The sequence below is a fragment of the Aegilops tauschii genome, chromosome 3, assembly GCF_002575655.3.
Source record: "Aegilops tauschii subsp. strangulata cultivar AL8/78 chromosome 3, Aet v6.0, whole genome shotgun sequence".
Classification (NCBI taxonomy): domain Eukaryota; kingdom Viridiplantae; phylum Streptophyta; class Magnoliopsida; order Poales; family Poaceae; genus Aegilops; species Aegilops tauschii.
Genome location: NC_053037.3, coordinates 508,665,398 through 508,678,165, shown reverse-complemented (window position 1 = coordinate 508,678,165; position 12,768 = coordinate 508,665,398). Strand labels below are relative to the sequence as shown.

Sequence of the window (12,768 nt, the reverse complement as noted above, 5' to 3'; positions counted from 1 at the left end):
GAAGTGAAGGTTTAGTTATGACTCTGTTACCCGCAAAAAAATGACTTTGTTCTTCTTTTTATGATTTCACCTAACACTTTAACAAAACGATCTTATTTTAAAGTGAGGATTTTGCTGGGTGCATGCACGATCATGATCATGCATGTTGCCAGCACAATATTTGTTGCATCACACGCGCAAGCGTTGCGGTATGTTTCGTCATGTCGTATTCGGTTTCTTTTTCTGAATTCACTACTTTTTTCTCTTACAATGCGACTTACGGTTTGTGTTAGTGATATAGGAAAGTGGGGCCATTTACGGAAGGGGGGCGTGCCCTAATCAAATCAGGCATCTATCTTGTACTGTTAGGGCATCTTCAGGGTGGGTCGTAAACCTTCCGCAGCCGTCTGGACCGTGTTGTTCGGATCGTGGAAGTCATCCATAGCCGCCCTGTATCGATTCATAGGGCGGTCCAGACACGATTTCTCCCGCAAATTGGAGATACAAAGTGTGGGAGGTTTGCGGGAGTCCGGGCACCCGAAATGTAGGACTCCGACACCCCGGCCCACCCAATCCCTCTTCCCGGTCCCATTTCCTTCCACTCCCCCCTTCTCCCCTTTGCTTTGCATTCGCACCATCCACGTCCGCCGCCGCCGCTATTCGTCTCTGGCCGCAATAGAGGCATTGCCGGACGTCCGCAACTAGCACCGACGCGCCCGCTCGTCGTTTTGATGTAGCTTTCAGCCCTGGAGCCATTTGTACCCAGGTACACTCCGCCCCCTGTAGACGACCTCCATGGCGGACATCACGCCCCGGCTAGAGTTCGGTCAAATGTCATTGAGCTTATTTTTCAAATGCTATGTCATTTTTTAGAGTATGAAGGATGCTGAGCTACTCGACCATGGAGGATGAGTTGTCGTGCGATGCGTGGTTGGCCTTATCCACGGATTTCATAGGCGGAACCAGAGGGCCGCCCTTCTGGGAGCAAGTGCATGAAAAGTTTCACGCACGAAAGCACATTACGCCCTACGACGTGTACATCATGCGACCACGTGTGAGGTCGTTGTCGTATCGCTAGCACGCTATCCAGGTCAGCGTCGTCAAATTCTGCAACTTGGCTAGTCAGCTCGAGGCAAGGTAGCAATCGCACGCGGGCATAGAGGAGATGGCAAGTTTTACTTTCTCTTGTTAAACTCGTTGATTGATCCATTCACTCAATGTTGGTCTACATATTACATGTAGCCCGCACGCGTCGCCATGATGTACCACAGGTCAGCGGGACAGCCATTTACGTGGACAAACTGCTGGATGAAGCTGAAGGAAAAGTATGTGTGGGAGGACATGATTCGTTCGTGAAAAACTTGTTGGACATCCGGGATCTAGTCGAATGTGAGAACTTATTGTACTAGACTTAATTTGCATGCTATGTGCGGATGATTTGTGCCATTTTCTATGCGAACTTTGATGAATATCGGCCGGTTTTCATGAATTTCATCTGGTTAGTTAAAATGCGGCTTAAAATGTATGCGACTAGCATTGGATGGTTGCCTCCCGCATCCGTGCCCGCGGACTGATCCCCTGCCCGCGAACGGATGCAGGAGGTTTTTTGTGGATCGGCGTTGAAGATGCCCTTAAAGTACCACAAAGTGACCTCTTTACACTGTGCATAAACCAACCATGGCTTTACCTTTTTCAAGATGGGATGATTGGGGAACAATACGTGGGCCTATTCAAAAAACAGTACCAGTGCGCAGTGAGCCAGCGACTGTCCTTTGTGTATCTGTAGATGGACTGTGTACCGTTCAAATTTACTCCTACCTACTCCATTAGGTAAAGCACATGCCTCCGCAATTTAAACTAGCAACAGCACGATGGATGCCTTTTTAAAAGTAGTACTCCCTCCGTTTTTAAATATAAGCTTTTTTAAAGATTTCTACAAAGATCTACATACGAAGCAAAATGAGTGAATCTACACTCTAAAATATGTCTATGTACATCCGTATGTTGTAGTTTATTTGAAACCTTTAAAAAGAATTATACGGAGTAATATTTAGGAACGGAGGGAATATAAAACAAGATCCAAACTCTCTTTTTTCTTTGCAACTCTTGAGCACGCACGCAAAACCCAAAACCGAGCGTACAGTTTTGCTTGCTCGAAGGGTCAGGTTCTTCAGTTCCAAGAAAGAAAGAGGGGAAAAAGAAAAGGTCCCCCCGCTCCTCGGAAACATCGGCGTGTATTTTTACTTTTCCCGGAGGTGCGCACGCGAAAAGGGAAACCCCCTTCGAGCGGGCCTCGCCCGAACCCGACGCCACCGGTCACGGGTTTCGGCTCACCACCAACCCACGCCCGTGCCGGCCCCACCCGTACGGGACGCGACGCGACGCCCCGGCGCGCAGCGTGGACCCGGCGGGGCCACCCGCGCGGTAGCCAAGCCAAAGCCATGCAGATGCAGCGGCTTCGTCGCGTCGCGGACCCGCGCCGCGCGGCTAGGGCCGATGTGACTGACGGCGTCTGGAAAAAGGAAAAGGAAAACCGTCGGACGCAAGCGGTTTCCGGAGGCCGGCGCCTAAACCTGGACGGCCCCTGCCAGTTTTCGGCGTCCCGTTTTGGGCTTTGGCCGCCGCTTCTGGGTTCGGGACACGCGGCCTTTTCTTCGTCCCACCGCTCGCGCACGTACGTGCGGTCGCCCACGGTTCCCTCCGCTCCGTCCAACAACGGGCGTCCGGCAGATAGCTTTTCTTCCATTCCACCTCCTATCACCGCATTCATGTGCCCGTCCACTGCTTTCTCGATGCCGCCTTGGACCGACAAAGGCGACACGGCGTGGGGTGCTCCGCGCGCGGACACGAGGGCCGGATGGCTCGAATCCATGCAATCCACGCACATCGGTCTCCGATTCAACTATTTAAAACAAAGCAAAGTAAATCATAATTCAATGATCCTGACATGTCAAAATGAAACCAACGTCCGAGCGTGACGGATGCCTCACTTGCTGGCGGATCACTCGTCGGACGTCATCCATGTCGCCTGCTCTGAGGCCATCCTTGCGTCTGCACCGCCTGCACCCGAGTCGCATGCTCCGCTGCTGCCGCAGCCGCCCTCGCTGATCTCCTTCTTCTTCCCTGCAAGCCACTTCTTTACATGCTTATCCAAGAGGGTTCCGTCCGTCAACATGATCTTCGCTCTCTATGCTTCCCGTGCGAGTTGCAATCTCTTCTTCTCGAGCTCGATCCCTTTAAATATCTTGGCCTTCTCGAGCTCCTGTTTGATCGGCGCCTCTTACTTCTTCAGTTCGATCTTCTCCCTCTCAATTTTCAGATTCTTCTCCGTCCCCTTCCGGTCCCAATCCATCCCCTCCTTTTGCTCATCCAACATGATTTTGTACCTCTACTCTTTCTTTTTCTTCCTCGCCGAAAAAATGTCCGTCCATGTGGAAGACATTTTTGTAGCCGTGGCGTCACGGAAGGCCCTTGTCTTCTCCCACTTGTTTTCCATGACTTGTCGGTTCTCCTTTGGCACGGTGGCTCTTTCATTCTCGACGACGATATCTTCCTCTTCATCGTCCACCCCAATTGATTGGTGGGAGCTTGAGCCACCATTCATCTTCTATCTTTTTGTCGGCCTTGAGATCGGCCACAAGTTGTGTCCACTTTAGCTTGGCATTCATATGGTCCAACAATGGCTAAAAGCAAATGGCTTCTTCTCCATTTCGTGATACGAAGTGGCTGCCACCACCATCTAGCAAACAACTTATGTATGAGCACGAGGACGCAAAACAACCAAGCATATGGAAATGATGACAAGATGAAGTAGCTTACGTGAGTTGCCACTTCCATCCCACTTTGAGGGCGGTCGGTCACTTGTGAGTAGTATCCACGTACTTGTTCACTTCCCCTTGAATGGTCTCGCATCGACATTGGAGAGATGCCACATTGCCGTTGGTGATAATAGGATGTGGCTCCACATATTCCTTTTGTTCGTGATATTCCTTCCAAATCTTCTCTCAATACTTGTTTCTCTTTTGCTCGGTGCCACATATTGGATCCATTGTTTTGGCCTACCAAGCTCTGACCAACAAGATATGCTCAGAAGTTAAGAATATCGGACCTCTTGCCTTCACTGTCTTTGCCTTCTTCTTCTCTTCCTCGGATTGGGATCGGATGTTCCCAACTTCAAATGCAGTGCAAGTTGGATGCCCCAATTCGTAATTCATTTTTGGTTAGACCTTGATTACCATTGATCGTGTCCAACAGGAAAACCTCCTAAATGATCATCGTTTGCAAGCGTTCATCACGTTCGAAATGAACTAGCGGTCTATGCAAAATATTGAATATGCCATATGCAAAGTTAATCGGATAGGAGCAACAAGAACATACTTGACTCTTATTGTATCATTCCGTCGAACAGGTCGTGGGAAGCCCGAGCGTCGCCGGTGCCCGTGCTTATCCGCGCCCGAACGAGCTGCGGCGAGTGACATACGTCTGCTGCCGGTATCTGCATGGGTGGAAAGCTCTCCGGAATGCACCAACCGGCCGTCAGATCCTCCTCTGTCCCAACCTGGTCTGACGGCGCAATCCGGGTCAGCAGACGGATGGATGGGGTGCGGGGTTCCGGCCGTGGCGGGGGAGGGGGGCATCTGCTCGTCCATGTCCGCATCCGCTCCCTGCAACGCCGTCGCCGCCGACGTCGCCGGTTCCTCCGGGCAATGTTCTCCAGCTTGCACGATGAAGCCGAGGACGGGATGCCGACAGACGAGGCGGCGGTCGGGGACGGATTGGGCGACATCTAGGGCGGCGGATCAGGACCGTTGGTGAGGATGTGGAGCAAGGGTGGCGGACGGTTAGGGCTCGGACATGGGAGAGGTAGGAGGGAGGCGGGAGGAGGAAGGGTTTGATGGATTTGATGCAAATTGTGGTGGGGCAGGGCGGTCAGTCCGAACGTTTGAGGCACGTTTAAGAAGCCTGTCTAGATCGCAATTTTGTGACCGGTCAATGACCAGGCTGTTCGTCCGGACGTTTGAGACGGGTTTTGGACGTCCGGCTGTAGATGCTCTCGGAGAGAGGCTACGCCTACACCGTCCGGATGGATCATTCGCTACAGGGGAGAGCATCATTGGAGAAGAGAACCTTCCATTTCGTAGTGGAAGTCCAGGCAGGAAGTGTGCGACAGTACTGCCGGCCTCGCTGGATCGGACCTTCGCCGTGGCGCGAGCTCGTGCGAGCTTTTGTTCGGTAACGTGGCGTCATGCACCCGGTCACAACTCACACTTGACCGATCGCCATCACACCAGGCCAGATGCTGACGAGACAGCCAGCCACTATACAATCGAACTGTTCTTGCTTGCGCGCATGCCATGTTACGTACGTCTAGCTAAGCTCTTTTTTTTAGATAGATGAAAGAAAGAAAAAGTATACCTGCTGGTTAATCGTGACGGGCCAAAGAAGACCATGGCGCAACGAGACAAGCGGCGGGCGCTGGACGCTGGTGGCATCTCGATCACACCAAGGGTCACATCTCGTGCCAACGTACACCTTGGAATGGACGACAGTGACCTGGCCCCTGTGTGACTGTGTCCCCAGACGCCAGGGACGGCTGAGTACGACGGAACATACAAATTTGACGACGGAGACTTCTAGTTTGGTTCAAAACAGTGCGAATAATGCGGTTTTTCTACGGATGAATAATGCGGCGGAGACTACCAGTTGAAAAGTGTAAATGATTGAATAGCAGATGTTTCTAATGGAAAGCGACTCTGTTCAAAAAATAAAACTGAAAGCGACTCGGGAGGAGGACGCGATGAATTCTCCATTTGCTTTTGCTCCTACCAATCGATTTAAATAGAAGCCGCAGCTCGGGAATTTCGCAACATCGAGATGGGGAACTAACGTAAAAAATACTCGAATTCCAAGTCTCCAATTGGCAACTGGTATAGAAAACAGATGGCCGTCAATACATTTTCTAAGTCTGCATCCCCCATGGCTGTCAAGCATGTCAGCTGGGCCGAACAAAGCAAATTCCAAAGCGGCCTCTCCATCTTATATTTAATAGATTAAAATATTGGACGGTACGCTTGCATACGCTGTCAGCCTCCAAATGTTGAGGACGATATAATTTCGGTTTAGATATCTGGCAAACGCTCGCTGGAAATGGGATCCCAGCGAACGTCCCCCGAGCCGTCGTAAACTTGCACTAAAATAAAAGAATTGACAAGCTCCTTTTGCAAAATGCCACGCCCCTAAACTAATTCACAATTGTCATGCTTGGCAGCGACCGTTTGCCACGCATTGACGACCTAAAACTTATCAAACTGCAAAGCTGAACAAAGTACAATCGTATTCGCCCAGGGTAGTCAACAAAAAATTTGTGAGAAAACTTTCAACCTATTCATCGACTTTCAAGGCAGTACAAAGAAAACAATGTGAATAAACAGGACAAAACAACGACAAACAGGCCAGTATGGAACATTTTCACTTTTTCAATCAACCTGCCCGCTACACATCTGTAATGTTACAAGAACTAGTATGAGGTGCAATCCTTTTAATTAATGCCTGAACAACTGAATCCAGTAAGAATGAGAGAGCCTACCATTACCAACCAATCAATCAATAATAAACCAAAGGAAAAGGAAGAAGAAGAAAACACAGGTGTACAACACGACGCCCCACAAAATTGAGGACAGGATTCCACTTGGCACATTTCTTAGACATCGTACTTCTTGGGCTGGTGCCATTGCGCTAGGCTTATGGACAGGTAACCGAGCAGCGACTTTCCAGCAGGGTATGTCTTCTTGCCATACAGATGCTTCCCGCCGAGATCGGTGTACTTTGAACTATTCTCCCTTTCAATCTGCAAAGCCATTATATATAACCAAGTGAGGCATAGAGGAACAAATCACATTTTACCAGGCGGTTTTGAAACACGATTGCGAAGGAAACGGTTTAAGGTACAAGTGAAATGTTCAGACGATGTTGTGTACCTTGCTTATTTTCCCATCTCTCAAGTAGTACCTGATACCAGACCAATTGATTGATTGGGAGAAGTGAGACCGGATGGCAGATATCGGGTAGAGGAAATTATCTACTAACACAGCGACGAACACCTGAAATTCAAGTCCAACGAAAACATAGTTTAGTAAATCATGACGACAGAGGTGCCTGAAACTGTACTGAGTTGGTGCTTTGGAAGAGGCACTTACAAGCCCCCAGTTATATGAACGAAGGGAGTCTTGTGGACCTTCTGGAGACAACATGTTGCAGAGTTGGATCTCAACTCTCGTCAAATTCCACATTGAAACAAGTTCAGTGAGAGTGCATATTAACAAGAAGCTCACTAGTTTCAGACCTGAAAGAACATGGCACGACATGAGAAATCTCAACCACAGGCGGGTGTAGGTGTATTTGTTACTAAAATTTGTAACACTCAATAATTAAATACAGTTCATTGTATTGACTTTCCACACAATAACATTGGATCTGAAGTGACGATGAATATTGGAGAGAGACAGGGCACTAACCACAAGATGAGCCAGCTGCTTCCTTTACAATTGCGCTGTATGGTGCTCTAAGAGTAGTTGCAATATGTACCAAAGCCATGACATAGGGACAAACAAATCCCCATGACAAATAGAAATGCACACCAAATAGTGCACGGTTCATTATCCAGTTGACCTTTGATACATACGATTCAAGAACAAAAGTTTGTTTCCTTAGATAATTCCAGTATCTGCACGAAAAACATGTCATGCATACAAAATGTGATGTTAACTGAATGAAGATGAGGTGAATGTGTTTCTAATGTACGATCTGCAGTACCTGGAGAAGCTGAGATCACTTGCAAGAGGGTGTGGAAACACAGCAACAGGTGGTGAAGTTATCAGCCTTTTATGTTGCCCTGTATAAAGGATGCACTGAAGTTATTACTTGTAAAAAATGTTCTGTTTATAATGCATCCACATAGCGGAGCACACAATTCAATACAGGCAAAAGCCAAAAATCTCAAAGAGAAAAAAAGGATAAATGTCTGTTATACAATGACTTCAAGCACATAATGTAAGGACGTTAAACATTGTATACATTACCAACGCTAATTTCGCATTGCTAATGCAACCTTTATATCTACACATCAGAAAAGACATTATTCCTTGATCAGAACATTACCAGCGATTGCAGCCAGGGTCATATCATCTGAGTAACCACCATTTTTTAATGCAGTGACTAAACCATACAGGTCTTGCCGGAAATCATCAGCATGCATCTAAAATAAACTTGTCTTAGAAACAGTGCAGGATCAAATCAAAGTTTATAAAGAGCAAGAACTGAGAGTTTTTTTTGGGGAGATGGCAGGCACACTTACCATCATACAGCCACCCCACAAAAAGAAAGTCCTCCCACCAGTTGCAAATCCAATCGAACAGGGCTGCAATATGACCATTTTCAGTAAATTGCAAGGTGAGCAAAAGGGAAAAATCAGTACAGATAATGTACAAAGCTAAATAACGAGCTAACTAGCAATGAAGCCTACATTGACACAATTGGATGTGTTTAAAAAATAAAATTAATGCAGACAATATGAGCACCCTTATTACGGAAACTTCTAATCTAAGTACATAAGCAATACACCAATTACCAAAGGGGCAACAACAAAGATACAATATCAATTTTTCAGATAAAATTGCATTACTTTCTTTACTTCATTTTTAGTTACTGGCAGTTTTCATTGGTTTATAAGAAACTAAAGAAGTCAAATATCTCAAAATTTTCAACAGAGATAGGCGAATAACGATCATACAATCTTCAAAAAAGAAGGTAAAACGGAAGGCAATAAAGATGTGTTACCCTCAACCTGGCGTTCGCACCATTCATAAACCAAACCCCTTATCTACAGCATGATGTAAATTCACATTTTGCACTACATAGACCTCCTGTTTTATAAACTTTGAAGGATAATCTTCAATGGTGAAAAAACAACATACCATGTGATATTCATATATGCAATAGCTTCCCAAGCTGCCAGAAGGTAAGTCAAGGGGGTATCCCGTTTGGATAAATATCTGTAAGATGCAAGAAAAATGCCTTGTTAGGAAGGTGAGAAGGATGAAACAGGATAAAGGAGAGTGCCAGAGCAAGCATACCTCAGGGTTCTTCTCCATTTCTTTTGTGAGAGCTCCGACTGTCCCAGGATGCAGTCTGACATCATCGTCCAGAAATAGAACATATTTGCTATCCTTGTGCATCTTTTCAACACCAATCTGTTTCAATGGATGAACAAAAGTCCATTACCCTGACACCTCAATGGGCTTGTTTGGTAAACAGACAGTACAGTCAGAAGAAAGTCCTATGATGGCTCCATAAAATTACGAATGTGTTTCCTTGAATTTCTGATTCAATATCACCATCATGGATCAATGTACGACTCCGAAGGGTTACTGTTTTACCAATTTTTTATGTTCTCGTGCACTTTATATGAAGGGGGTGCAGGTGCGCATACTAAGACCCCAGAGATAAATTTCATCAAGGTTTCTTCTCGAAATTAAGGCAGTTTGACTTCATCTTACATAAAGACAGTTTTGTTATCAAGAGACAGAGGGACCAATCTAGAGTGTATTCATGTGTAAAAACAATTCGACTCACTGAAATTGCTCAGCAGAATTTGAGCACAATCTGAGATGTTAACAATGTTTACCATCAGGGGAGGGGGGAGACTCAGTGTGAGCCCTGAGCCCTCTATATTTCTGACTGATGTCAATAATAGCATTGCGAGTGTAATAAACTAATAATTCATAGTGCATTCAGATTCATGAGCTAACCAAAACGTTCATAAAAAGGTGGGAGTGAAGTAATTTACATACTAACTGATTATGAATTTTCTGGCTACACGTTGTTGAAAACCCAGCTACAACCACCTTTGCGTCCAATTTGTCCTGAAAATCATATAATTCCAAAAGGTCAAAATCGATGAAGAGTGGTATAGACAGATGGTAGAATAAGATCATTAACTGCTACCAGGGCTTTCACTTACCTTGTACTCTACAATCAAACGGGAGACGGCACGATAAGCTGGATCGTCTTTGCTTTCTACTACAAACAAGAATTCCAATGGCCCCCCATAAAGAGAAGTAATCTGTATTTTTTATGGGTGTCAATAGCAAAATAATAATTAATACTATATGCATGAATGTGTATAAGGGTGTCAGTAGCAAAATAATTAATTGTACTATATAAACTATACTGCAGTCTGACTGTACCTGAGTTCTCCAATTTTGCAAATTGTGTTCCCCAAAGCCCTTCAAAGGCATGACTACAGAGACCATAGGCAATTTCTGCTGGACAGAGTGCTCAAGCTCATCTACGTCATCACAAAGAAATGCAAAACTATGTCCAGATGCCATTTTGCGCCGCATCTTGCGAATTTCCTTTTTTCTGGTAAGAAACCATCAATTGCATTTTGCAAAATAAAGTCAAGTTGCTGCTGGATTTGTGGCACTCAAAACATAGCCAAGATTTTTTTAATACAAAAGTGCTTTTCTGAAGGTCCACAATACCTGACCAGTGAAGCAACAGCCCAACCAAAAGCAAGTAGTAAGCAGATACAGCACCCCTACATAAATTGTGGGAAACTGCATTAGAAATCAGAAGCAAGCCACAGTGTAAACTGTGAAAGCAAATAAATTATGGTATAGATTAAGCTGCAAAGTATTCAGCATCAGACGAAATCTAAACTTTAACCAGTCATGTTCTCCTCTACACTCCAAACGGATAACAAGGCCACGCACACAAAACAAGTAAGAAAGATCGAGATCGACATTGCTTGTCCAAACGAAACCGACAAAGACGGTAAAGCTTATGCTACCACACGGATATACATTAAGTACGTGTAGATTTGCCGGCCTGAGACGTAGAAGATATATCACAATCTTCCAATTGCGTCGCTTCCAAAGCATGGAAGCAGAGATATTAACTTGCGGTTTACCGCCGTGAGAGCGAAACCTAGCAACTTCCCCACGGTAAGTTACAACCGGTGCCGAGCGGAAAATTCTCCGCCCAGAATTACCCCTCGAAAAGTACCAATAGTAAAAAATATTTGAAAAGAAAAATCCGCGCTTTACCCGGCCACGGAGCAATTCCGCGGCGCCGCCACGAATCGACCGAAACGAGGGGGGCAGGCGAGGGCTCGGGGGGGAGGCGGGCCTCACCTGGATCTGGAAGAAGACCGCGACGGAGCTGCAGAAGGCGCGGCTGGCGGCGGCGAGCATCGCGTCGGCGGCGGCCTCCATTGCCGCCATTGCCGCGGCGGCGTTCCCCTCCCCCTGGCGCTTCTGCCGCGGCGGGCGCGTGCCGGAGCTCCTGGGCGGGCCGCGGGGGGGTGAGGGGAGGGAGCGGAGAGGCCGCGTGGGGCGGAGCGGTCTCTCGCTGGATCTCTGGCCTGGAGAGCGGTAAGAAACCGAAGAAGAGAAGAGAAGAGAGCTAGGGTCCCCGGTCGCGTGCGAAATTTGTATGTGCTCCGCTGCGCTTGCGGCCAGCCAGCGCTGAATACTGCTGTGCGTGTGCTGTTTGACGTGGGGTTTTCTTCTCTTGCGGGTTAACCAATCTGGGCTCGGTGGTCTTTGGGATCAGGGCCGCGTCGCTTCTGCCCCCTGGGCCCCACCCTGTCCCTCCGTTTTGAACCGGGGCTGCGATGCTACGGGCACACCGCGTCCGTGTACACGGAAGTGGTGTGACGCGATGGAAGAGAGGGGAGGAGATGAAATTGTCGCGCCACGAGGTTTGATCCGACGACTGAGAATTATGCTGTGGCTTACTGACAGTTGCGCGCGCGTGTGTAATACATGGCTTGCACGCTATATATCGCATCGAATATGTATCACCAAAATGTAACCGGTAGGTGGGAGGATGGGTGGATGTCGCGGGGTTGCAAGCCGATGGAAGGTGCCAAAGGGAGCACCGTGGGCGACAGCGCATACTACAAATGTGACAGTGCGGTATACGATGGATTTCGAAACATCAATGAGTTGTAAACGACAGATCTTCATTAATAATTAAGAGAGTATTTATGTATTACGATGGGGTAATAAATGCGGTAGAAAACCGTGTGTTGTGCACACGGAAGTGGTGTGACGCTAATTATTAATGGAAGGTGAAATCGGCGCGCCACGAGGTTCGATCCAATGGCTGAGAATTATGTTATGGCTTGCTGGCAATTTGTGTGCCTGTGTGTAATACATGGCTTACACGATAGAGCTTCCGTACACAGTATATGTCGCATCGAATACGTATCACCAAGATGTTGCCGGTAGGTGGGAGGATGGGTAGATATTGCGCGGATGCAAACATATGGAAGGTGCCAAAGGGAGCACCGTGGGCGACAGCGCATACTACAAATGTGACAGTGCGGTATATGATGGATTTCGAAACATCAATGAGCGGTAAATGGAAAATCTTTACTAATATTTGCGAGAGTATTTATGCACTACGAGAGGGTAATAAATGCGAAATCATGTGTCACGAGATTGAAAACTTAATTTTCTCTACTTATTTGACCATGGTCTTTTGCTGGTCTACATTTTTTTTGATCAATTATGAGATTTCTTCTATATTCGTATACATAAGCAAGAACCATGTTGAATATATAGCATTAAGGCCACAAAAATTTGTACTCCCTTCTTCCTAAAATCTTAGCGTTTAAGTTTTCTCAAAAATTCCCAAAATTTAAGGCATGTTAGCACTTAACTCATGATATTCTTCCTTGTACGGTCAGCGTAAGCTAACCCTTGCTAATCGTGGATTATCCAA

General features: G+C 46.8%; 1 protein-coding gene across 1 annotated transcript; it reads right to left on the bottom strand.

The window, feature by feature from the left end:
- Positions 1-6,435: 6,435 nt before the first annotated feature.
- On the bottom strand, positions 6,436-11,553 carry LOC109754008 (uncharacterized). The gene is made up of 14 exons (XM_020312937.4): positions 11,172-11,553; positions 10,521-10,576; positions 10,224-10,398; positions 9,998-10,099; positions 9,828-9,899; positions 9,111-9,227; positions 8,952-9,029; positions 8,333-8,395; positions 8,137-8,233; positions 7,792-7,870; positions 7,494-7,702; positions 7,176-7,321; positions 6,957-7,079; positions 6,436-6,826 (listed from the first exon to the last, which is right to left on the bottom strand). The coding sequence occupies exons 1-14, from the start codon at positions 11,259-11,261 to the stop codon at positions 6,680-6,682; spliced, it is 1,554 nt and encodes a 517-aa protein (XP_020168526.1). The 5' UTR covers positions 11,262-11,553; the 3' UTR covers positions 6,436-6,679.
- Positions 11,554-12,768: the final 1,215 nt, after the last annotated feature.